The 27,103-nt window shown below is 39.1% G+C and overlaps 1 protein-coding gene and 1 long non-coding RNA gene across 5 annotated transcripts in view; one reads left to right on the top strand and one right to left on the bottom strand.

Moving 5' to 3' along the window:
* Positions 1–11,379, bottom strand: part of LOC120300442 (CD2 associated protein) — a 92,683-nt gene extending 81,304 nt beyond the window's left edge. Inside the window, exon 1 of one of the 2 annotated variants that reach the window (XM_039326454.1) lies at positions 11,116–11,379. In XM_039326454.1, coding sequence (XP_039182388.1) covers positions 11,116–11,119 — 4 coding nt within the window. In that variant the 5' untranslated portion in view covers positions 11,120–11,379. Of the gene's footprint in view, positions 1–10,651; positions 10,971–11,115 lie in introns of those variants that run through there. The other variant, XM_039326453.1, reaches the window with a different exon arrangement.
* A 152-nt stretch (positions 11,380–11,531) lies between these two features.
* The window catches only part of LOC120300443, a 29,753-nt gene continuing 14,181 nt past the window's right edge, over positions 11,532–27,103 (top strand). For 2 of the 3 annotated variants that reach the window (XR_005554659.1, XR_005554661.1), the window contains exons 1-3: positions 11,532–11,938; positions 17,338–18,185; positions 21,244–21,352. This is a non-coding gene — a long non-coding RNA (uncharacterized LOC120300443). The remainder of the gene's footprint in view (positions 11,939–17,337; positions 18,186–21,243; positions 21,353–27,103) is intronic. The other variant, XR_005554660.1, reaches the window with a different exon arrangement.

Here is a 27,103-nt window from a genome sequence, read left to right on the forward strand (position 1 = left end):
CAGAAATACTGGTATTCAAGTGTTCTTATTTATTTAATATGCACTATGTTATACTATTTTGCAAAATGTTGTCAGAATAAAACTAACTCTACTTGAGTTATCTAATAGAAAAGCCATCAATAGAGCTAAAATCCCTCTACACTGAATTTGAATTATTCATAAAAGTATGCCATTGGAACAATCTAGAATAAACCAAAGTTTGGGATATCATGGATAGGAAGCAGCAGCAAATAATCATTTAAAAGGGGCGTTGTCTTACCTGAACGCCTTTTCTCAGCATGATGATGGAGAATCCACGAATGGGTTTAGACTGTCTTCCTGCCCAATTAGACTAAGTCTGACAAAGTAGCCATGCCTCCTACTTGGCCCTGGTGCCCCCCAGACACAACAAAGGCGAAGCTATTGACGATAGTCTGATGTGTTGGCTCCCCTACCCCTAACACAGGCCTGACAGACCAAAAGGGATGGGTGTGGATTCTCCATCATCGTGCTGAGAAAAGGCATTCAGGTAAGACAACGCCCCTTCTCTAGCATGAGGATGGAGAATCCACGAATGGGACATACCAAAGTTACCCTGTCCCTATGGGAGGGATTCGGTCTGGGCCTGTGTCCCACTTGATGGCACCACCTGCTGGAGTACTCTCCGGCCAAATGAAGCATCCGCAGAGGCAAATCTATCCATCCTGTAATGCCTCACGAATGGGGAAGGCGAGGACCAGGTCACTGCCCTACAGATATCCCCAATGAATGCTTGTGATGCCCATGCTGCTGATGTTGCAGCGCTGCGGGTGGAGTGAGCAGTGATATGGCTTGGAACTGACAGGAATGCGACTGGTATGCTCTTGCGATGCACGCCTTGATCCACCTGCCAATTATTGAAGACAAGACCTTCTGTCCCATGGAAGAAGGTTGAAAGAAAATTAAGAGTGCTTGCAACTTGTGAAAGGCTGAAGTTCGCTTGAGTAATGGCGCAACACCCTTCGAACGTCCAAGGTGTGCCATTGGCGCTCTAACGCGTGAGATGGTCGAGGGCAAAAATTTGGGAGAATCACCTCCTGTGATCTGTGGAACAAAGAATTTACTTTCAGTATTAAGGATGGATCCAGTCTGAGGACCACCCTATCATTGTGAAAAACGGCACATGCGCCCCTTTGTTAGTGGCAGCAAATCACCCTAGTGATAAGTGCCTGCATACTTTGATGTTGTGAAGTTTAGCTATGGCTAAAGGCCTAACTGCAGTGATCTGTGGGATCACTGGCTAAGATCCTCTTGATCCCCTGATAGCTATCTCAAAGGAAGATAAATAGGAAGATTCAGGGATAGATACTACCTGCAGGAACTCTGCACTGATTAAGCTTTTATTGCTAGTGGAGGAGGGCCCCTGGCCTAATTCATGGCCAGGCCAGCCTGAGGCTGATCAAAAAATGGCGGCCACCGGGAAGGGAGCTCCCTGAGTCTGCTGGGTTTGAGCACCAGATCAGGGCCGAACTTAATATTCCCACTGCCTGGAGTCTCGCCGATCAGCTGGCCTCCAGCTGAAGCAACAATTTTTTAAAAGGCAAGGTTGTGCTGGCCACGTGGTCCCCAAAATGGCGGACACGCGCCAAAGGCGAGAGCGCAGAGGAAGCCTTGGGACCGAGGCTCAGCTGGTTGGCCCTCTGCTGGCCTAGCAATGTTGCCGCTTCTCCTCGCTGATCCCCTGCGCGTTGGGCGCGAAGGAGGCTGACCGCGCGGTCCAAAAATGGTAGCCGCAATTGGCGCGCCAAAAAGGGGACCGCAGTGGCGGCTTGAGGCCGGCATTCAGCTGACCGACTCTCAGCTGGCTTGAGACCGGCATTCAGCTGTCCGGCCCTCAGCTGGCCTAGTGAAGGCCCTCCATTCCCTGCTGGGAACACTGAGCCCACCGCTTTAATTTAAATTTAAAATTAAATCAGATGGGAAGGAATAAGGTCGCTGGGCATTTGGGGCAGTGCTGATCCCAGCGCTGTAAATTAAGGAAGAGAATCCATAAAGGGGGAAAAGGAAAATTATAACCTGTCCAGAAGTCTGATAAGGGAGCCAACCACAATTGTGTCCTGCAGGGCTGAAGACTAAGTCGTGTCTGGGAGGCACCAGGGCCCAGCAGGAGGCGTGGCTACTTTGTCAGACTTATCTAATTGGGCAGGAAGACAGTCTAAACCCATTCGTGGATTCTCCATCATCATACTGGAGAACCAAGAGCCAGAATGAATCCATGATCCTTGAAAGAGAGAAAAATATACAAATAAAAGTTTGATGGATGAAAATTCCTCCCACTTACATTAATTGAAGTAATTATTTATTCACTGGCAGTAGTACAACAGTGTAAGGTATTTCTGCCATGGAGTTAGTGCCACATCTTGAGATTACATGAAATAATATTGCCCAAGAAACTTGACAAAGTGCCTGACAATCTGTAGATCTCTTTTTCAAGCTCCACTCTACTCTATTCCAAAATTACTGTTAATACTGCAATGCATGCTATTTGTATTTACTCAGAAGCAATTTCCACTGTTCCCTATGTGAACTGCCCTGTAGATAATATGTGAGCCTTTTACATTTCTAATGTGTATCCCAAGGCTGAAATGTTTATTTAATTGTGAATTAGCTAGTAAATTTCCACAATATGAATTGAAGTGTATAATTTGCTTGTTGAAAGTATTACCGATAATAGCCTGAAATATGCATTGTAAGATAGCCAAGTAACATTCCTGGTTGGAATGTGCTTACCTACTACTCCCAAAAGGATTCCAGACTCCCTGCTACTTCAACACATCAACATTTATAGCACCCAGACAGACAATAACACAATTTGGCTATCTTTGGCCAGAGAGACTGGCCCTGCTTAGAATGACAACAGCATTCATTATAAGGAGAATTATCATCAATTTTTCAAAACCTTACCTACAATATAGCATGTCAGATTTCTCCAGAAAAAGAATTAAGACATGAATTCAAATATCAATATTAGGAGGACGAGGAAATGGCTTTTGCTACATCCAGTGTACAAACTGTACTTAGTTTTTCTGCAGTAAATTAGTAATTTCAAAAAACACAGCTTCAAATTTTTCATTTTTAAGATTTATCACTGTACAAAAACATCAATATTATAAATAAGAGATTTAGTAATATATAAGACGTAGCAGTGTATTGGAAAAGCAGATATAGTTTATAGTTTGAAACAACGGTCAATCAGTTGACCGCAGACAGGACTGTATATGATTTGTTCTGTTGGGTATAAAATTTATGTGAGAACTGTAACATTCTACCTCTTGAGGAAGCAAAAGATGTGCTTGAAAATGTGCAGCCAATGCTTCAAATACAACAGAATCTAGCAGGACTTCAATGCATCATAATCACTCTTCTTCGATATCCAAATAAATAATAAAATGAAATAGCATGAGATCTTGCGCAAGAGTATGAAAATATTATGGTTTCTTCATCCTTATATATAAACTATAGACTTCTTCTGAGATTTCTGCCATTAAAAAATTTAATGTTCATATATTTAATGTTGGAATGCCATGGATACCATCTAGGATTTTATATTGCTGACCCTTGCAGTAACATAAATGTCAAGTAAGTTGTTATATTCTATTCATTCAGTAATTGAAGCCATACATTTTCTATTTTGAAGAATTAGTTTCATAACAATAAGAAGAGAACACAGAACCCATTTCCATTGTCCAGTCATGTAACAGGTACATAGTTAAAAAAAATCTGTACATCTGTAAGTATTTAACCTTGTCAATATCATATATTATTGTGCATATATATCCTTAGAACAAAATTCCTTAGGACACAGCAAGAACTTATGCTTTAATAAAGCATTATTCTCATTGTATCTCCAAAGACATGATTTATTCTTCTTTTATATAAATATAATGGCCCAATAAATGTGAAATTTTTGTTATGATATTAAGTTTCCTACTATGTAAAATAAATGGCATCTCCTGTTCTATTCCATTCTTTAAAATTTGCTTATCAAATTTATGTAAATTGCCTGTCAGTCAGTCAAAAAATTATTTTGGGCAGTGTACAACAATAAATAAAAACAAGAAATATAAACTCTGCTCTTTTTTATCTCAAGAGAATCTAGTGATCACTTCTAATAAATTAGGTGTCTTTAAAATTTAAAATGCTACTGGTCCAAACTGTAACGTTACAGTACAATGTTAAAATGCAGTAGAGTATTATCATTGGGTTGTAACAAAAGTTATTTTTTCATTAACACAGAAAATGGTACCATTAGCATCCAACAGTTCTCCTAAAGTAAAACCCACATCTACATTTGAACAAAAATGCTATCTATTTTATGCTACATCACATAAAGAGACAGGAATAATTGTGGTAGTAATTACTGGACAATTTAAACCTAACATTCTATTGATTTGTTTGAAAGTATCAAGGACTAAGACTGATACAGCCCATATTAATGTTTCCAGAAACCAATTGTCCAGACTTTATTACATCCAATTTATGGATTTTTTATACCTTTATATAGGTAGTCCTTGACTTAGAATAGTTCATTTAGAGATCGTTCAAAGTTACAACAGCACTGAAAAAAGTGACTTATGACCATTTTTCAAAGTTACGACCTTAGCAGCATCCCCATGAATATGGGATCAAAATTCAGATGCTTGGTAGCTGGTTCATATTTATGACCGTTGCTGTACTCTAAGGTCATGTGACCTCCTTTTGCAACCTTCTGACAAGCAAAGTCAATGAGGAAGCCAGATTCACTTAACAACCGGGTTACTAACTTACCAACTATAGTGATTCACTTAACAACTATGGCAAGAAAGGTTGTAAAATGGGGCAAAACTCATAACAAATGTCTCACTTAACAACAGAAATTTTGGGCTCAATTGTGGCCATAAGTTGAGAACTACCTGTATAATAAACATCTAAGCGTCTATTAAGAAAGGTTCTGGTTTCAAGTCAATAATTTTCCATTTGGATATCTCCTGGATAAGCCTGATTTAATACTAAATATGGCCAAATCCAACTCACACACCTTCCTCTTTCCTCTGTTCTCCTACTGAAATCAATGAATCCATTCATTTTTATACTAATTTCCTCCACACAAAATACAGTTATTAAGTACTTGCAAATGTATTTCTATTAAAACCAGTTAATATTACCAACCCACCCAAAGGTTTTGTATCAACTATCTAGAAACTCCAGAAACTAAATAAAGAGTAATTTTTGATATTATTTTTGTGATGCTATTTAATTTTTTTTAAAAATTCAAACCTTCAATCTTTGAAAGAGAATATTCAAAATAAGGTTCTAAAATTCTGGCATCTCACTATTCTATTCTTATTTTCATTATTACTAATGTATATTATTATATTTTGCATTTCCTGATGAAAATAGCACACCACTGAATGTTTAACTCAGTAGCTTTAAAAGGGAGCTTAACCCTGATAAAGAAACAAGGGAACGTAGATAAAAGCATGCACAGAAACAGGAAAAGCAGGAAATGAACGTAGATAGGGAAGAGATGTAAAAAGGTTTTTAAAACTTCCCTCTAAACTATAAGATGGCAGGGGAAAATGTGACAAGATTGCAACAAGTCTAGACTATAGGAAAAATCCTGATATCTGATTATTGGCCAAATATTGAAGCTCTTACATTTACTTCTGATCCTTTTGCTGTTTCTGAGCTGCAATATAGTTCACCCTCTTGATTCAGGCAGTGGAAACTGGATCTCACTTATGCCCAACACCAAATATTGTCCAGACGGGGAAGGAAAATAACTGCACAGTAGCAATATGAATTTTATATTCCTCTAGTACAGACTTTTTATTATTCTGGTTTTTAGTATCTATTATGGCTATAGTCTTGATTCCTCCCTCTTCATTATGTGAAGTTTTTTAAAATACGTTCTATGCTATATTTGGATATAATAAAGTTAAGTTTCAAATTTCACTGCCAATGAATATGAAACGGGTGACTGATGTTATCCAATATAAGCGCATCTCTGAAATCTAAAACTGGCATGGCCTTATACCTTTTGTTTCTATACTGTGTTCTATGAAATACTAAGAATCCATGAAAACTTGAAAGATTAGGGACAAAATAAATAATTAAAATGTAAACAATTTTCTATCATCAGAACTTTATAATATTGTATAAACATGGTCAACATGGTTGCAGAACTTGCTAGATTAAAAAAATCTCAGAACTCTTGATGATTACTCATATTTGAGGACTGGAATTGTTCAATGCTAATGATGATATAAGTAGTCCTCGACTTACAACAGTTCATTCAGTGACCAAAGTGACAACAGCACTGAAAAAAGTGACGTATGATCATTTTTCACACTTATGACTATTGCAGCATCCCCATGGTCACATGATCAAAATTCAAATGCCTGGCAACTGATTCATATTTATGACAGTTGCAATGTCCTAGGGTCATGTGATCACCTTCTGCAACCTTCTTACAAGCAAAATAAATGGGAAAAGCAGATTCACTGAACAACTAGGCTATTAATTGAACAACTGTAATGATTCACTTAACAACTGTGGCAAAAAAAGTAGTAGAATGGGGCAAAAGTCACCTAACAACTATCTCGCTTAACAATAGAAATTTGGAGTTCAATTGTGATTGTAAGTCAAGGACTATCTGTACATGAAACTGATTATAAAAATAATTCAGGAACTGCAGTTAACATTTTAGTGACCTACACTGCATTGGGACTGCCTATAATGTCCTATTAAGCCAATGTCTATATACACTTGTCTGTATTTTGGGGATTAGAAACCCATTCTGATATTCTCTGTATAGATAGCAAAAAACAAGTCTAAACACTGGTGGTGATACAACAGTTCTTGAACATTCTCCTGTATACCTTTCTTCAGGCATTCCTTTTGGCATATTTATAGAGGAGGTTAACCTATTTTGCAAATCCAGTGTTTTCTCTCTTAATGTTCTAAATCTAAACTTTAAAAATTTTATTTCATTATCACTGTATCTTCTGTTTATTCTAAATATATATCCCTTGATTTATTAGCTGCTTTTAGCTTATTACTGTATTTGTACAGTAGAAAACTTTACTGTAAACCAACCTGAAACCTTGACTGAACTTTGGTATACATGTTAATAAAGATAGTTATTAGCATTGATAATGTAGACTGCTAGCCAGACTCTCATGACTGGATTCCCAATCCATATCCCCACAAGGGAGGGATACTATTGGTCATTTACAACAGTAAAATATTTAAGTCCGTCCTTCTGACAGAAATAAAACAAGGTTTGATCCCTTTCAAATATGAAAGGCATAGGACTACTATTGCTTCCCATATCCTCTAATTAAAGTTCAGAATTTCAAGGAATCTGGAGGACATCCAGGTAAATAAAGGAGAGGAACGTTTTCTTCAGAAAATCACTAGCTGCTACCACAAAGAAGGTGTTGGCTACAATGTGAAAGGCCCAAAAGCTTCTGGAAGAGAATGTTTGAGACCTCCATCCTTCTACCTTGTGGGCAAAACCATTTGGAACAATGGGGGACCAATTTCTTTTGTAACTGAAAGTTTCCCACAGAAACTCATTTATCAAATGTCAATGGTTTTATTAAAAAGTAAAAATCAGCATTATTACTTAGCATAGATTTAGAGGTCTGAATTAATATCAATGCATTAAAAAAGCCCAACACATTCATTAAAAATTCTAAAAAATTAACATGCTTTTAAACTACTCCCAAACAAAAACTGGCAGGGGGGAGGGGCTAATACCTTAGAGAAGAGAGAAAAAACATCCAAAAAGATTTAAACAGGCTTAAGTAGTAGGTTGGATTCAGTAGAATGGAATTTATCATTATTTGATCGACATTAAGGATAAGCAAGGGGGTTTTAGCAGTGGAAGAAAGAGTGAACTGAATGGCCATCTGAAAGGTTCCAGTTAAAATTCATGAAAATAGTAGACATGTATCCCACTAGGGTTAATTTTCTAGGAGTGGTTTTGCATAAGAACTGTGACATAGAGCAATCTTATGGTAGTAAACATATCTTGCTTCCTTAAAATCAGTAACAGAGAATTGTAAAAATGTATATACACATAACACTTGAAAGAAGAAAGATCACCACTATCCCTCACTACCTATCCTATCCTTTGTCCCAGAAGGCAAAGGATTTACCTTGTTATTTCCTCAACTTTTACGTTAAGTGTACTGATAACTTTCTTATCAAATTTATCAATTCATGCTGCTAAGAGTAAGCAGGAGCCCTTTCAAGATATTATAGTCTATGTAAAGTGAACAGTGTTTTTCATTTTATGTTCTATCAAAATAATGATCATGTTCAAGATACTGAAGAAGGTGTAATAGCAAGTTGTTACTCAGTTTCAATTAAGACAGGATAAGTTAATTTTCAGACCCAATAAGCTTACATGCATTTTGAAAGCACTTCCACATCAGTATATATTTACAGAATGTTTTCCTTTGGATGTACGCAAGCATATGTATTGAATTCCATCTAATTATATAGAATATTATCACAAGAATGATCTCAATGGAGGATTTGGCTTGTCTGAACCAGGTTTCTTAGCTATAAATGGATTGTAATGCCAGACAGTCCTACAGTAGTGGCCAAAATTGTGGAAACCTCTTGGGAAAAGTGTACAGTAGAAATGCCACTTTTGGTTAAATTTCCACCAATTTTTCTTCTAATTTCTTTATAACTGTAGCCTTGTTCACTTAATAATACTATTTTACATCGCTTTCTGGGCAACCAGTCAACTCTTGCACCATTACTTTAATTTTATTACGTTTTACAAGTCCACTAAATGAAAGAGAAAAAAAACCCAACCAACTTGATAGCAATCACATAACACATTGACAAATGTCCTCCTCTCAGCTTCAATACATGACATCAATAACTGAATCCTACTGTGATCTGGCTGGCTCATTGCCAAAACAAGATGACATCTGATTGGCTCTCCAAACACTCATGCTCATTGGCTACAATCAGATGAAGGAAAGCTACGTGATATCAACCTAAGCAAGCTGTGCTTCCTTTTTCTGGTTATTTGGCTATAACTTTTCATAGAATACAGTACAGATAATTGAACAAACTATGTTGCATTACATTCTTGATAAAATTATATATCAATGGAAAGATAATTTAATAGTACTACTTCAAAAAAGTGGTGTTATTAGCCATCAAACCTCAAAAATACACTTTTCCCAAAAGGTTTCCATAATTTTGGCCACTACTGTATGTATGAATACTTTTGGATTAGAACTTCTCTGTCTTTGCAAGCAATGCATACAATAGGCATCAAGAAGTACACTGAATATTTATATGAGAAACTAGCTAAAATATATGTGTGCACTATTAAATAGAGAATATATCTGCATGCAAAGAAAAAACTTCAAGAAACAGCATATACACATTTAACAGTACATTTGTTGCACCAAACAAATATCTATAGCATTTATAATAAAAAAATTGGTTTTGCTTCACCAATAACAATTTATAAGCAGTCACATTTAAAGTAAAATCTATAGGAAACCTCATGTCATTCCTAACTGGGAATTAAAAAAAGCCTTATTAAAAAAAAAAAAAAAAAAAGAAATATTATCAAGCAACATTACATAATTTTTCCAGAGAAAACTTTTGAAGTAGACCTGAAGCAATTACTAATTAATAACCAAAGCAGGATTTAGGTTTTAGCAGCCACTACCACTTCCTCCAATTATAACACTGTCAGTTTTTGTTATATAGCAATAAACCAAGTACTTTGTTTTCAAAAAATATTCAGATTCTCCTTTAAATGTACTGTATCTTCCATTCTTCATTAAGTAAAAATATCTACATAGAATTTTATTTGCTACAAATAAAAATCAAGTTACAAATCCATTTGGTCCGATACAGATCTACCTAGAGATCCAACATTCTTGTTTCAGACGTGTATCCTTTTTGTTTTTATCAACTTTGAAATGCATGCACTACGGTACTTAGCAACTATAGTGTATATTCCTCACCATGGAGAGGGGAGGTGCTATATTTCTTGCAATGGATTTATTTATTTCCACAACTAATACACCAAATACTCAGGAATAGTCACACTGGATAAATTAGATTTATTGTAGAGTATTTCTGAAGAAGCATATATATTTTCAGGCTTTATATGCCTTGCAGAAAAAAATTAGCAATCTCTTTTCACTTTATTTTAAAGAAACTGACACAAAAAAAACCAATACATAAAAGCATTATCAGACTTTTAATATACTCAGCCATACAACCTATCATAACACTTACCTGCGTAGCACAGAAGTAAGGCAAATGTACATAATGTCTCAACTGTAATCCAACAAAAATCTACAGCGACTCTCAATCATAGTGCCTTGCAAACAGCAACAGATTTTCACTAGTCCAAACATGCTTCCACATGAAACAAAAAGCAGGCCATAATATTACAGCACGTTCATCTGAATAAATGAGAGTTCCTTCCTCATCACTTTCCAAGGTAAAAAAAAAAAAGTCAATAGCAATCAGTAGGATACAAAAGTTCCTACTTATTTTCTAAATATAGGACAAAGTTTAGAAGAACCAGTAAGTCAACTACATTTTCAAGCCTTAAATTGGGAGGAAGCCCATTCAAGCTTCCTGTCCGGTATCCTACCTGTTCGCGTAATCATGACTAATTGGATACTCTGGAGTCTTCTAGGATGAAAAATATGCGACTGAGCCAGCCTTAGCGCCCAAGGACTAGTTGCAACCTTTGATGCCGGAGAAGGGGTGAACCGCAAAAAAATCTACTTTCCCCCATCCTATTTGGGTCTGGCTCGGGGGAAGAGAGCGAAACCAGCCAAGAATGCCCAACCGAGAGAGGGAGGGGGGAGACCACCCTAAGATTTTACGGAGCGCCGGGAGGGGTTCCTGCCCCCCCCCCCTCCGCCGCCAGTCCTGAGTGAGGGCTGCGGAGATAGAGGAGCGGAGGGACGAACCGTCTTGCGAGACGTTTGTTCTCCGCTCCCAGCAGGAAACGAGGCAGAGTTCTGGGGCGGCCCCCGCCCCAAAGGCCAGGAAGGAAAGGTCATTCCATCGGAGTAATTCGGGTGAAGGCTCCCTCCTCTCCCGCCTTACCCATGCTGTGCGAGCCCGGCTGGGCTGCAGCCCCGCCACCGCCGCCGCTCCTTCCTCAGCCTCCCGGGCCTCACGCTCTAGCAGCCGCCACGCTCAGGCCGGACTCGGCAGCTCCCCATCGGCGCTCGCACGACGCGACTTGGGCAGGAGGAGTCGGGCTCGCTCCGTGGTGGTGGCGGCGGCAGCAGCAGTAGCCCGCCAAATCTGCGCCGTCCTCAGAGCTCACTGGCGGTCTGGTCCGGGTCTGCTCGTGCTTCCTCTTCCTTGCGTCCCGCCCGCCAGACACGGGAATGGGGGCCGGCCTGGGGGCGACAAATCCCGCGAGACCTCGGCTGGCCCGCTCCCCGTCCCTCCCGTAGCGCCGGGCAGCGCTGCCAGCCGCCTGCGGTTGCCAGGTGCGGGCGGTTCCGGCTGTTCCTCCAGCTCTGGTGAAGCCGTGCCGCCTCCGCGAGGAGGGACCAGGAGGCAGTTCTTGGCGCACTTCGTGTGTCCCGGCCTTTCCATTGGAATCTATTCAGTATTAAATGGAAAACAACACGAGGAAGCGGACGCGCAAGGGTGAATCGCCGCTAATCCTGGGCCCGGGGTCAACTTTGTACCCAGACTTTCAGCACATTAAGCTCAACATAACTTTATAAAGAGTAGCCCTGACAGGCAGAAGGAGTCTGGTGTGAGGAATGTTTTTGAGAGGCTACAGACATCCTCCGGTGAAACGGTCAGCGTGGAAAAAAACGTGGAGCTCCCATACGGGTTTTATGAGACAGCCCCATGTGCGTGGGAGGATTCCTGTTAAAAGGAAGATGTAGCCCACGATGGAAAAAAAGTGAGTCTCTGGAGACCATGGTGGGTTGGGTTGGAACTAAAACTCCGACCTGTTACCAGCCGTTTCCTACTTGCTTAGAAAACAGCACTTAAGCTTGCTTAGTAGACAAAATGGAACAACCCTTTTATGAGGTCCTTTAGTGTGGATTGATAGATAGAGGAAGTTAATGTTTTGGGCAGGCATGATAAATAACAGGATCCCTGCCTACTCTGTCATTCTTCACTTTGTGATTTTCGAGGCCATCCATTTTAAGACTTAACAAGGAGGGTAGGTAGGGCCTATCATTACACAAAGTAAGGCAGGAGCAAGCTTAGAGCAGGAAGTGACAGACAGCCATTCAAGAAGAAAACATATACTGCACACCAGATCCTCTATTCTAAACCCTTCAAGATAGCTAAGAGGAATAAAGAAGCTCAACCTACTGCTAAGGCGTTGAACTGAAATGCATCTGCCAATCCACGTACCTTTTCTAAATTGAATATAAGGAAGCCTTTGTCCTTTGCTGTAGGGACCAAAACGTCCTGGGACTGTGACTCCCCCCATTTGCCCCCAAATGAAAATTTTGAACAGAAATATTTACTAAATCCAAACTATAACTTGATAGGGCAATTTCATTCATTTTGCTCAGGAGATCCAATTATTTTCTAATAGTCTTATAGAACCAAGCATTAGGCCAGTCTTTTCTGTAATTTTAAAAACAACCTATAGAGGAACTGAGACTGAAAGCAGACAGTGAACCGCCTTTACAGCAAATATTATGAGGTTAATGGTTTAAAAAAGGAGATGCAGAACCAGAAACTATTGGAATATTAAAATTGCCAATCCTCAGACTGTTTGAGCTATATGATTACATACGTACGGTTTATATTATAGAATTGCCATCAAATGTTGGTGACTTCTTTACAAGGAAACACAAGCTCAATAATTTCTGATGCCCCTCACATTTTCACTTAATAAAAGTTGGATTTGCATATAATATTTATTTGGATGAAAGTGAGAGATCAGAATTTTTTCTGTAAGTTTTCAAAATATAAAATTTAACTGTTTTATGCTCCAATATATACTACATGCAGAGCCCTGGTTCATGCCATAAAGAGATATTTTGTGACAGTCATTTTGGACTGTAAACTATGATTTATAGTTTAGTGTGAAAATCTGATCCATAAATCATCTTTAGCATGGTGTACAAACCATGGCACTGACCAAATAAACAATATGTAAAATAATGGGGATGGTGGTTAAACCAAATCCCTGGAGTGCCTTTAGCAAAGTTATTTTCTTTTAATCAGCAAAAGGTGTCTTTGTTCTAATCCTTGATTGATGAGCATCACTGATCCCACTATTTCTCTCTACAGTTAAACTGGCAATTATTTAGTTATTTAAATATGCATAAATGAGCTTGGTCATTGTACTCTTCCCCCAAGTGGTGAACTCTCCAATTTGCAAAGGATCAAGAGGGCTGTGGAGAGGGCAGAGAGAGGGCAGCCATGCTCTCTTCATCACTAATTCACTCTCTTAGCCTTATCCGCCCACCCTTCCACCCATATTTGTAACTATGGAACTGCTCTCTCTCCCACATACATCTCAAGGAATAAGCAGAGAAACACTAGGTCCAGCTCATGGCTCTCCAGGTGTTTTTCTTCACAGTCTTCAGGTGGTCATGAAATTGCAGATGCAGAGCAATTCGTGGGGCCTGGAGCAAGATCTTACCAGCAACATGACATGGTTCACTAGCTCTTTCAGTGAAGGAAAAACAACCATCATGAGAACAGTAGAGGAGCCATGCCAGCATGAGGATACAACCATAGGAAAAGCAATCAGTAAATCAAATGACTTGATTTGCAGATAAAGCCTGCAAAAACCAGTTTCACTAGTTCTAAGGCAGTCCTAGTTTTTTCTGAGGGCTCCCCAAACCAACTGAATGAGGCATGTTTGGTTTTGAATCAGGAGAGGATAAGGTGTTTATTCTCCTCCAGAGAGTTTATATCAAATACAAATTAAGAACCATTTATTTTCCCAAAATGAATAGATAACAAGCTGGCTTTTTGTAAATCCCTAAGCTTTGCTTGCTCAGCCAATCTCTCCCTTGCTCACTTTTCAAGCTAAATGAAAAGGCTGGAGCTCAGGTACAAAGGAAACAGTAAGGACATGCCCAGCTTTGTCTGTGTTGTCCTGCCATTGTCAGATATGTACCTGACCAAAAATAGGTCCTTCCGAGAAGCAGCAATTGAGATGTTCCCTTTCTCTGGGAACCTTTATAGATCCATGCTGTAGGTCTTTCTTGATTAATAAGCTTAATTAGTTGGCCCTTGCTTTAATGTTATTAATACTTTCCCTCATTACTGTATTGTACATATTTTTAAAAAAATGCTCATTAGACTTTAAAAATGTGTACTATATTATATGTGGATGGATGGATGGATGGATGGATAGATACTCTGAAGACTTTTCTGGGGGAAAAGTCCTCATGGCTAAATATTTAAATATAAAGTATAAAGCCTGGGGTTTTTTGTACTATATTTGATATTTTGGGAGTACAATCATTATTTATAATAGTTTCTTAGAATATTGGAGTGTATGGTGTATCCAGGGAAAGATAGTGCCTCTGGTGGAGTGGGCCTGCCATCTCCATCTGCTATCTTTAGTGTTGCTTGTTCAACTTTGGTCCCCCATCTGCCGTTCAGCTCTCACCTGTGGCCACACCCCAGTAAACCATCTCACAGACAGGCCAAACCAGGTGAGGACAGTTGACAGGACTTTGACCCTTAGTGAGGTACGGGACTTGTCTATCCCAGAATGTGTAATTTATCCTAATAGATTGAGCAGAAGAGACCAATCAACAGTCCAATGATCAAGAAGGCAAGCTGAGCAGATGTAAAGTGCTAAAAACACAAGATGGTTAGACATCCTGGTCACCTACTCTAAGAGAAGAGGTCTCTAGCCATAACATCTTTTCATGCCACTGAAGTAAGGTCTCTTCTGCCAAGAGAGTGGGATTATGCAATGGCTATTCCACTTAAAACTCCATTACTCAACGGTTTTTGTTGTGTGATTCATCTCAGCTCAAACTTAATTCAACAGGTGCAGATGACCACTGGCAGTTGTAATAACAAACTTTCAGGCAGGTGGTTTTTTGACCAAAGGTCATTTACTGTATCTCTGTACCTAGGGTCAATAGAGATGTCTATCTCCAGGGAGATTGGGCAGTTCTTTGTAGGATGGTACTGCCGACGTATGAGAGAGCAGGTTAGAAAGGTACATTAAACATTTCCTGTCCGACATCATCTGGCTAACTACCAAATGGCGGATCATCTTCCTAGAATACTACCAACCAAGCCATACAGGTAATTTTTGACATATGACCATAATGGAGCCTGACCATTACGGTCACGTGTCATGACAGCTGTTAAATGAAATGGCCTAGCTTAACTATCTCTACTTTTTGCTCTCACTGATGTGGCCATTAAATGAATGTGTGGGCCATTAAGTGGAACAAGGGATGCCTTGGATGGGAGAGGCCCTGGGAGGCCTAGTGTATGCCCGCTCTTCAAAAGGTGAGGAAGGTATGGGCCCTGGTGGGGTGGGAATCAGGCCTAAGGCCTGTGTGGGCATAGTGGGGGGTGGGGAAGAAGGGTCTATTGGGACTCAGTGTGAAGGGGAAACACCTGTGGGGAACCCAATGAAGGAGTGAAAGGCCTGCAGGAACCTAGTGGGGGGAGATGGGGGGGAGATAGACTAGTGTCCCTGCAATCATTCATAATGTGCTGCACTGGTTGTACCTTCGATATTATGTCATTAGTAGTTTTTGGAGGGAGATATACCATAACTTTGAATGATGTTAAGAAACTGGTCATAAGTTGAGGAATACCGATATTGTGGAAGACACTGGAATTCTTTTTGTGAAATTTGATGATAACACTGCACTCTTATCTCAAGAGATGCTCATTTAGAGAATTCTAGTCACAAAAATGAAAGAGAAGGAAATTCTGGCGCATTACTTAGTGCACCAGTTATGTTATGTTATAGTGCCATGAGGGAATTGCTCAAAAGTCACAGATCAGGCAAATTTTCAATGTAGTTATTACTTCTGAAATATTTCCAGCCCACATTTGTGATGTCATTTTTTTTTTTTTACTAAAGTTTCAAGTCTCCTGAAACTTATTATCTAGTAGACAATCCGTGACCCCCTTGGGTCATCCTCTATCAATTCCTCAGTGCCTTCAACAGTGTCAGAGTTTCTAATATACTGCTTCACAGGAAAAACTGGGATACTTTCAGAGATGTATCTGTTTTGAAAAACTATAGCACAGTTGAACGTCTGCATGGGAAATATTTTTATCACATTTTGGATTATGTGATTCACTATTTTATAATAATTTGATGTCATAAAATATTTTATAAAATTTGCCAAATTTCAAGTCCATGGGAATCATGGGTCCTGGATTTTGGATACATTTATTGTTTCTCTAATTTTGTTATTCTTTATAAATTATTGTTGATTATTATTATTTAGTTAATCTGTAATTAAATTACTATTTGTTAGCTGCCCCATCAAATATTTATGATAAAAGAATAAAGAATAAAAAGTTAGTGGTTGTGGGAAATAACTATATATAGCCATAAATCTCAGAAAATAGGGGCATAACTTTCAGATCAGAAAGTTTAGCATAATTTATTCTTAAAATTAAATTCCACTGTTATACAAAACCTATGGTAGCTATGAGAACTGTTTACCAGCTTGAATTAAAATAGTGATAAATAAATCTTCATTAAAAGTTATTTTTCTTCTAAATGAAGAAAAATATTCTAAATGAATATTTTCATTTTAAATGTAATAATTCAAAACAGCTGGATATTTTGTGTGCAAACAAAAGGCACATTCAAGTACAGGTTTATAGAATAAAATTCTGAAGCTTCTGTGATGCAAGGCATTTCAATTAACAGAGTGTTTTTCTAGACTTTAAAAATAAATCGTTTGTGAGTTTACAGTGAAACATTTCCAAACTGTAATTATAGAATCTTTTATTAGAAGGGAGAAAAATGTGACTGTCCCAACAGGAAGACAAGAGAAGGCAAAGTCTTACTCTGTAATTATGCTTCAGGAATGCCAAGTATCTACCTTTCTTTCTCTGTTTTAATATTGACATCAACCAGCACTAGGCTTTGCTAAATACATTCAAAAGCATGAGCAGATTTTCTGAAAGATGAATTTCTGATAGCAAAAATAGGTACTGTTTTACTACAAACATTCTGGCTATTACTGCTGATAACAAGTAACCACAAAGATAGTGACTGGATTGTTTGTTTAATTTTTTGTGCCATGTTTAGTGCACATGGGATTCAGTCAAGCTTTGGTTATAGATTCTTGCAACATTCAATGTTCTCTACTTTGTGTCCAGGAAAAAAAAATACTACAGAAAATGTATTTCAAACTTATTGGAGAGGATTTTTTAAGATGACTGGAAGATTTCCAGGAACTTATTAAGAATGACCACTGCCTCTGATGAGCAAATCTTTTCCCCCTTCAGACTGGTCATCCATTTTGAACAAACAGGTTTTTCAGAGAAATCTACCAGTTCAAAAGCTTGTGAAACTGCTTTGATCAAACTATAGTTGAAGAAAAGATGCCTGCATATCAAAAGCTCTTATATAGCTGCTATGATGTATTCAATTACCTTTTGTTTTTGCATCTGATATATTATGCATTATATAATGCATAGATTCCCAGAGAGAGAATGAAGACAATGTCTTACATTGAAATACAACTCAGCATTATTTCCATTAAAAATATTGTTCAACACAACGATTCATCTATTTCTTACTAAAATATTTGTATTGCAAGCAGTACTCCAGCATAAAACTTATTCTAGATATCAAGCAAGAAGAGCATCAGATAAAATGCTTTTGACAGCAGAAAGATAATTGAGAGCTGACCATAAGGCATTCCAGGGCCCGAGACCTGTGCCGGGAAAGCCTCTCTTGCATTTCCTCTGAAGGTGTGACAAGACAAGAAGGGATTTTCCCAAGATCTTAAAACGAATGGGAGAACAGACATTTACAAATTGCCTAGTTCCAAACCACATGGAATTTGAAAAGCCATAGCTACAACTTTACATTATTTCCAGATACTGAGTGATAACAGTGAAGTGGCTATAACGAGAGAGAAGAAGGCTGTTGGAAGATTCAAGCTTGTATTCACAGATTCATGAGCCATCTAGGTCAATTGATGGAGAGATTATTAGAAAAGGTAATCTGCTCTTTGTCTAGGAATGCTTACTTTACATGTTTTTATATAATATGTCTCCAATTGATGTCTCACGTTCTCACCAATTACAGTCCCTGGTTCTTCTTGATACACTCTGCCCACTTTCTTTGCAGATACTCCTTGCTACTTTTAACCGAGTACTTTTTTTGTAAAAAAAAAAAAAAAAAAAAGCTGCTGGAACTCATATGTTATACAACCCGCCTTGCCTACCCTACAAGGTTCCAGCCAAAAAAGGTGCCAGAACTCTGTTCTGGGCGTTCTATGACAAAAAAAGCCCTGCTTTAACCTATAGGTAGGCTAGGTAACTTAGGCTTTCTTATCCCAATGTTACTTTCAGAACTTTTTTGTCCAGAGGTTTCTACAAATATAATACTCATAACTTTGTTTCTATACATTTTTCTTATTGTACAAAGCTATCTGCCCCAACAATTAAATGTTTCTTGTGATACCTGAATAGTAACTGGAATAGTATTGCCCCCTAGTGGTGCAGTGGGGAATAAAACAAGAATTCCAAAATTTAGCCTTGAGTGAATTTCCACATACAGTATCATTTTCCCTAGTGACAACTATATTAACCTTTTTAGTATGATTTGTGTGTTTAAATTGCTTACAAAAATACACAAAAATATTTAAAAATCTAAACTTCCTAAAAACACTATCAAATTAAAAACTAGGGTCACACTAAACAAGGTATTTGCAGGATGTTTGCTACACTTTTCAGGGGTACTGCCTGTGTGATCAACAAGAAAATGCAGGAATCTGATTATAACTGATTTCGGTAGAAAATAATACAATACTTTTCTGAAGCTTTACAAAGAAAAATCATAAAAATCAGATCCACATGAATTTTTACTGAGTAAACAAGCTCATCCTCAGGAAGGCAAAAAAGCTGAAACAGCTGTCTATTCAGCCACCAAGAAGTCCCTTGTTTTTAAAATAAAACAAAATGTAGAATTAGCTATCCTGTGTCTTTTTCTTAGATTTTTTTTTAAAGACAGATTCCAGATTAAGTTGTAACCTATAATCTTTTATTACATAAAATGTTTCATGCTGTTCTCTATTTTCTCCATCTCTCAACCTTCATCTTGCTTTTTCTCTGTGCTGCAATGGCTCCTGGAACTTAAAACACTATGCTGCATGATTATCATCAGGTTTCAGGGTGTTTCAGCTGAACATGCTAAACTAAAGGTGGGGCTTTCTGCAAGTGATGTCAATACTTTCCCACTAAGCTACCAGCTATCTTTGACAGTTGTGAGATGGCCTGATTTAGATACCACCAATGATCCCTGTTCCTAATCAAATAAAAGGCTGGTTCATAATGGGGAAATGGCCATAGATGTGTCCCAAAATGTTATCTGAATGAACAGATATTTTTGTCAGGAACGGAGAAACTAGACTCTGCAAAACAATTTATAACCCAAATGGTACTACATCCCCACTAAAGCTAAAACAGGAACAGATATGTTAAGCATGCAAAATGCAAAGTATAATACAAAGTGTACAAGTTTGGGTATGTTGCTGAAAGCTATGTAGTCTTATCTTTTCCAAAACAAAATGTTACAATTGAATTTCTTCCTCACAAACTTCCAGAAGTATGCTGCCAAGATGACTTCTTGTCAATGAAAGGATATTGACTTAAGAAATTTAAATGTGGTTTACTTCAGACAAGTGCTAAGGATATTATTTAGATGTTTGACCAGCACTGTAAACTAGTTTCTTTATGCTCTTTTTTTTCCTTCAGGGGATGCCATATGTGTGTTGTCCAGCTAAACATAATAGATGGGAAGCAATAAATGGACAGCTTCGTATTAAAAACACTGTCTCTGTTTTTGTTCCCATGAGGACCAGTATTCTATTCATAAATCTATTTGTCAACTTCTTAGTTTTCTCATTACTGCTCACTCAGTAATAATCCTCCACATTCAGGAGAACCCCAGATCATCACTATGCAGGGCAACACTACCACGAGGAAATTATGACTCTGGTCTATCCTTTGCTGTGTTGGAAGAAAAATCTTCATCGTGGTTCAGTCCAAGCCAGGGATAAACAATATGGCAACTGCTTTAGAAAGATGGTTGCAGTTTATTGAAGACAAGAGCCAGACAGAAAGATGGTTCTGGCAGAAAAGAGGAAAAAAGGGCCCAGCACATGTGGGGAGTGGGTTTTTATACCCTCTGGAGCCCTTTGTTTGAAGGTTATTTCCTGTTTCTGTTTGAGGCTTTGTATTTCCTGTGTCATGTATTCTGACCTGTGTCCCTTTGTCATCTGTGAGTTAATCGTATTATGTCCTGTCTTAGACTTTGGGTGGGCTATGTAGACTTCAGGTGTCTTTGTCTTCCTAAACTTTTAGCTACACTTTCCTGGATGGTCTGCTTCTACATTTCTAGAGCTGGTTTCTGCTTGGGGGAGGCAGACTTTGGGCTATTAAGTAAAACTGGGCATACTTTCCTGCCTTTCAGGAAATATATTTTCCTGTCCTTTTAATATTTCCTTCTCTGGGGGGGTTGACTTCCCACAGCTGCAAGCTTAAGCTGCTGGAGTGTCAGGTATAAACCAGTTAAGAAATTCTTTTCTGCATATCATCCCCTTTGTCTGCTTTTCAAACAAATGTGTAGACCTCTGTCTTCAAAGTGGAGCAGTTTGAAACATATCTAGCAAAGTACATTGTGTAACTATAAAATTATGAACATGGGAAATCTTGAAATATTAAATATGTAAGACTTCTTATGGATTCTATAGATTAATATTCTAAAATCCTGGACATCAAGTTTTAATTATCAGCTACTTGGCAGGGTAGTTTATAAGTATATTCTTTCATTAGTAAAAACAGCAGTAACAACTCCAGTGAAAATGCATTGTTAATAAATACTTAAGAATAATTTATGACTATGAAGAAGAAATATGAACAATTACAATTACAAGGAGACTGCATCTAGGTATAATTTTACAAATCAACAGCTTTCATGTGAAGAGTACATCTTGTGAATCTTTGCTAATTGCAGAAAATAATTATGCTGATAGCTGATGATTCCATTTTTAGGCATATCGTTGGTTAATGGTGTATGACGATTGCTGCTTTTTCCTAAATGGTACCAACTGTAAGGAGACCCATTAGTGCTTTGAAAGCCAGCCATCAGAGTTTGGAGAAGGTAAGACAGCTCCAGCTGATTGGAGGAAACTATATAACCTTAGGAGTCTATAGACGATACAGAAGTGGCATCATAATTTTGGTAATAATTTTAACCCTTTCCCTCCATGTTTTTTTTTCAATTCCTTGCTTCAAAGACCACGTTGACCAAAGCCTGTATGTGTTAATGCAAGGGACCAAATAGCTGCTCCAGGAGAGTGGTGTGCCATGGTTGGCTTTGGGACAACATGGTAGGCAGACACATTAGTTTAAGATGTGTATGTCAAATGTTCTTTGCTGCTGCCGACAAACTCCAGACACAAAAGGAACAGGTGACTAGCAAACTTTAATGCAAAGAAAAAGTCAGCACTGAGAGTGAACTGCTCTCAGTGCTTTACATTGACGTGCCCCTCCGACCAACCCCACCCCAATCAGCAAGCCAGCATCCGGTTCGTACAGATAAAAGACGCAGTTCAATGTCCGCATTCCCCCCCCCTCCAGATGCACCCATGGAGCCTCTGCCATTCCAGCTGCTCTCTCAGGCAACAAAGCAGCGCTCTGCCTCCTCCCCCCACATCCAGCTGGAGGGGAAGGCAGCCAAGTCCATATGTCCAGCCAGCGGTGGGAATGCCTCTTGTGTCCAGCTCATTGGAGGGAGGCACCTTCATCGTCAAGTGGCCAAGCCGACTCCCAGTTGCTGGCAGGGAGCCAGGCCGACTCCCAGCTGTCTCCCAGGAGCCAAGCCAACACATGGAAGCTGGGCCGGCTCCCAGCTGTTCTTCCAGAGTCGGGCGGCGTGCGGCGCGTCCACTGACCCCCAGCTGACACGCGCATGCAGGCCTGACTCTCAGCTGGTTGCCGGGGACCGGGCGGTGCATAGCAGTCCCGCCGGTTCCGTGCCAACCTCCGGAGGCTGGCCTGACTCCCAACTGACTGTCGGGAGTCAGGCAGTGCTCACTGGCCTCATATGGATGCCATTCAGTTGCTGGCTGCGTGCTCCCCATCACCCGGTTCATGTCAAGCCCAGGGGCTTGACAGTGTAATTAAGATGATCAACAGCCTGGAGACTAAAACATACGAAAAACAGCTGCAGGTCTTGGGTTTGGCTAGCCTAAAGAAAATAAGAAATAGGGGTGACATGATAGCAGTATTCCAGTATTTGAGGGGCTGCCACAAAGAAGAGGGGGTCAAATTATTCTCCAAAGCACCAGAGGGCAGGACAAGAAACAATGGTTGGAAACTGATCAAAGGAGCAACCTGGAATTAAAGAGAAACTTCCTAACAGCAAGGACAATTAACCAATGGAACAGCTTGCCTTCAGAAATCATGGGTGCTCCATCACTGGAGGTTTTTAAGAAGAGATTGCATAGTCATTTATCTGAGATAATAGGTTCACTGCTTGAGCAGAGGGCTCGACTAAAAGACCTCCAAAGTCCCTTCCTGCTCTATTCTATTCAAGCATTTGGACTGAGTTAGCAAGCTAAGATTAAGTTAACTATGGAGGAGTATGTTGTGGGAACATAGCCTGTGGGAAGAAAAAAGGTAATGTAGTGGGGTTTGGCTGAAAGGCTTTGCAAGAGCCTGCCCAGGGAGAGGGAAGCTCAGACAGCTGATGCCGGTTTTGGGTGCAGTGGGCATGGATCAGGCGGAAGGAAAGAAAAAGAGGAAAGAAAGGGGGTGGGGGTGGTTGGTGTTGTTGGAGAGAGACCAGGTGAAGTCAAAGAGGGATTTGAGGTTTTAGCTGATCCCTTTCTGTGAAGGAGAGGGAAGGAGAGAGTGAGAAGGTGGAATTTTACTGCTTTCTTTCGCAGGGGGGATATCCTGAGCGGAGACAAGAGAGAGAGTGAGGAGAGAGAAAATTGCTGGGGTTGCTAAATTCAGATTTTAACAATAAAGAAAAGGGGGGAAGGGTTTTGACACTGACGAGACCTGAGACTGCAAGCAACGGCAGAAGAGAAGGAGAGGCTGGTTGTTACTGCTTCGGAGACTAATGGCCATCCAAACTTTGATCATTGTTACTTGTACAAGTTATAGACATTGTGGGGAGTTGCCCTTGTGGGGCAAGCTGTTGTTGCAGAATGCTGACTACCTTCGTTCGTGTTCCTATCGCTGCCTGGAGCTGGGGGTTTTCCCCACCCCACTTGTTTCCAAACGGTCGCTGTGAAATTGACTATTGCTGCTATGATTGCCTGGGACTGTTAAACGCCATCACACATTGACTATCAGGGCTAGGGACTGGTTATCTTTGTTCCTGAAAGCCCCCCTTTGATGACAAGAGTCTGCCATTTCCTCACTTTGCATGAACTTCTGCTAGAAAAGACACTTTACTAACACCTTGAGAGTGCAGATGCAGAGCGCAACGGAGGGGAGCGGGGCTGGGAGGCCTGGGCTTTGGTGGCCTCTGAGGGGGTAATACTACGGGAAGAAAAGAGACTGCTATCAGAAAAATTGCATTACATAAAAAGTTTGATAGTCCATTCTATACTGACATGAACTAAACTGTCACTGCTGTTGTATTTACTCTTTGAAAAACACAAAGCAAAAATAAAAGGGGCAGATTTTGTAATGGTGAATCCAACTCCGGACATCTCTTCAGGATGCAGAATATTTTTCTGCAGAAAGATTTGAGAGAGTAGTCGTGTTTCATTACCTAACAGAAGGATTTGCTGTTTATTTCTATTTAGTCCATTTGATAGATATAAGAAATCTGAACTCAAAAGAGTTTTAAATGATTATGAATTGAAGCTCCCAAAGCATTTCTAGTTTCCCATCCTTCTTCAGTGTGATGACCTATAGAAGTCTTGAATGGTGTCTCCCAACTGGGCATTCATAAAGTTATAGTTTCAACTCATCCCTATGCACTAAGCATCCATCTTCTAAATTCTGTAAATCATAAAACAATTAAAACGCAGACAGAAACATTTATCCAACAATAATATAGAACCAGAGGATTATAAGGGACCTCTAGTTCAAACCACTTGCACAAGATAGGAGATCTCATACCATCTTGGACAAATCTCCTATGATGGAGCACTCACAACTTCGGGAAGCAAGCTGTTCTATTGCTTGATAATTCTCGGTGTCAGGAATTTTTTCTTATTTACAGATTGGATCTCCCTTTGACAAGCTTCCTCCCATTTCCTCTTGTCCTACTGTACGGATCTACCTCAGTTAGGTCTCCCAAGAAAGCAGAACTCTTGAAACAGGCATTGTTTCAAAAGGAACTTTGATTGAGAATTAGTGATAGCAGTAGAGCAAAGATTTCATGCGTGAAAGGTTACATCATAATGCCCATTCAAAACTCCTCCCCCCAATGTCCAACAGTCAGTTTGAATTCCAGCCAATCCATAGGTGCTAAGATGTTTTGAGAACCTGGCAATTTAATGAACATCTCAAGGTCTCTCTCAGTTTCGTTTCCCAACGGTCCCAGGCTCCGCTATCTGGAAATAAGGCAGTTGTCTTTAGGCCACATTCCTTTCTCATGGAGAGAGGGTGACTCAAAAAGTAATCAAAGTGAATACATCCCCCAGCAAGCAGCCCCCCTCCCACCAGAATGGCAAACCTCAAAAATGATTAAACAAGAAAATGATTAAACAAGCAATCAAAGCAGTAATAAAATGCCAGCAGGTAAAATAGAGAGGTCTGACACCTACTCTCAGGTATGATGGTGAATAAATCAATGTATCTTCCTTGTGTCAGCCATTCAAGTATTGGAAGACTGCTATCAAAGCTCCCCTGAGTCTTCTGTTCATTAACCTAAACATACCCGATTGCTTTAGTTGTTCATCGTATGATTTAGTCTCCAGTCCCCCAATCATCTTTTTTGCTCTTCTCTGCACTCTTTCTAGAGCAGTGGTTCTCAACCTTTTTAATGCCGTGACCCCCAACCAGTCATAAGTCGAGGACTACTCAACCGGTCGTAAGTCGAGGACTACTCAACTGGTGCAGCACCGTTTGCAGAATGGGACTTTTGGCGGGCAGAGACAGCCTGGACAATTCCTATTGGCTTTTGAAAGCCAATAGAATTAGACTCTATTCAACAGCTAAGGAAAAGGGGGAAAAAATGGCGAACTGCATTGTTTGGCGACCCCTGTGAAATGGTCGTTCAACCCCAAATGGAGTCCTGACCCACAGGTTGAGAACCACTGTTCTAGAGCTTCAGCATCATGTTTGTATTATGGTGATCAGAACTGGATGCTGTATTCCAAATGTGGTCTCACCAGTGTGGTATAGAACAGTACTCTATCATTTCTCTTGGTCTTGATGCTGTCCTTTTGTTGATATAGCCTGGGACTGCATTGGCTTTTTTGGCACCTGCAGCACACTGCTGACTTATTGCTGGTCCACTGGGATATCTAGATCCCACTCAGAAGCAATACTATTGAATTAGTTATTGCCTATCAGATCCCCGTGTAGCTGATTTTCCTGCCTAAGTATAGGACCTTACTTTTCTTTCCATTGAACTCCATCTTGTTGGATAGGGCCCAATGCTCAAGTTTGTCAAGCCCTCTGAATCTTGAGTCTGTTTTCCAAAGTGGACTATACCAAAGTGGACTAGTCCTCTTATAATCTTGGAGGTAACTGGCACTGATTGGATACAGAGGCAACAAAATAAGGGCAAGAAATAGAATACATAATTTTCTAGCATTCACACATACATTTTTAGTTCATATTTTATGAAGATGTGTCTAGTCCAATGTTTCTCAACCTTGGTAATTTTAAGAAAAATGGACTAAAATTCTCAGAATTCCCCAGCCAGCATGGGAATTGAAGTTCACACATCTTAAAGTTGCTAAAGTTGACAAACGTTAGCAAACATAGTCACTATGTTGACAAACATAGTCACTTTCCCAAACCCATTGTGTTTTCAATGTCTTATATATCTTAATTTTTACATTAAATTCATTTTCACTAGTAGTTTTATTCCCATCTCCGCTTACTAGGTGCTCCACTCCATTAAAGTAGTGTAGCCACTAGAGGTCACTATGCTGATAGTCATATTTTGAAAAAGCAAATTGGATGCTGTAATATATTTTTATGTTGCAATATTTTATTATTAAGGTATAAACAGATTAAAAATGAAAGATGAGATATGGGGGAAGTTGAAAGGTCTGTTTCTTCAAAAGAACAAATTCATGGCATGTGGTAATTAATTAATTGGGGCAGTCAGCTATTAAAACTTTAAATAATACATTTTAAAAGGGCAATATTCTCAAATATTGTTAAGGAAAAAGAAAAAAAGCAACTAGCAGTAATTTTAATACTTTCTTGTTTTTTAACAATATGAGAAAGATATTTTGTATCTAAATGGCAGTTTGGGAAATAAGTGCTTATAAATTACCCCTGAGGCCTTTATATTAAAATGATTTGATTTGAATTGGTATTATTTCACATAATGATTAACAAAATGTTCCCATGGAATGTTTCATTGAAAAGTTCAGTTCTTGAAGAACTTGGAAAAGAAATTACTTCAGAAAAATTTAGAGAATTTATTTTAATATAACATTAAATAGCACAATTTTTAAAAAGTTACTTTTTGACTTAATCATTACATTATGCATATTAAATAAAAATTGGGATTTTATAGTTTCTTAAATTTACTGTATTCACGAAGAACTGAATTTCCCTGGCACTTTCATAGAATTCACTCCTGAAAATGGGGAAAGTGGAAGTATAGATATATCAAGGTGAGACCTTAAAAAGTGACACATATAATGAAATAATTTAAACTGCTTTAACACAATTATCCTTTATATTTATAAAATCTAGATAA

The sequence above is a fragment of the Crotalus tigris genome, unplaced genomic scaffold (assembly GCF_016545835.1).
Source record: "Crotalus tigris isolate CLP2741 ecotype Arizona unplaced genomic scaffold, ASM1654583v1 scf7180000024340.7048381, whole genome shotgun sequence".
Classification (NCBI taxonomy): Eukaryota; Metazoa; Chordata; class Lepidosauria; order Squamata; family Viperidae; genus Crotalus; species Crotalus tigris.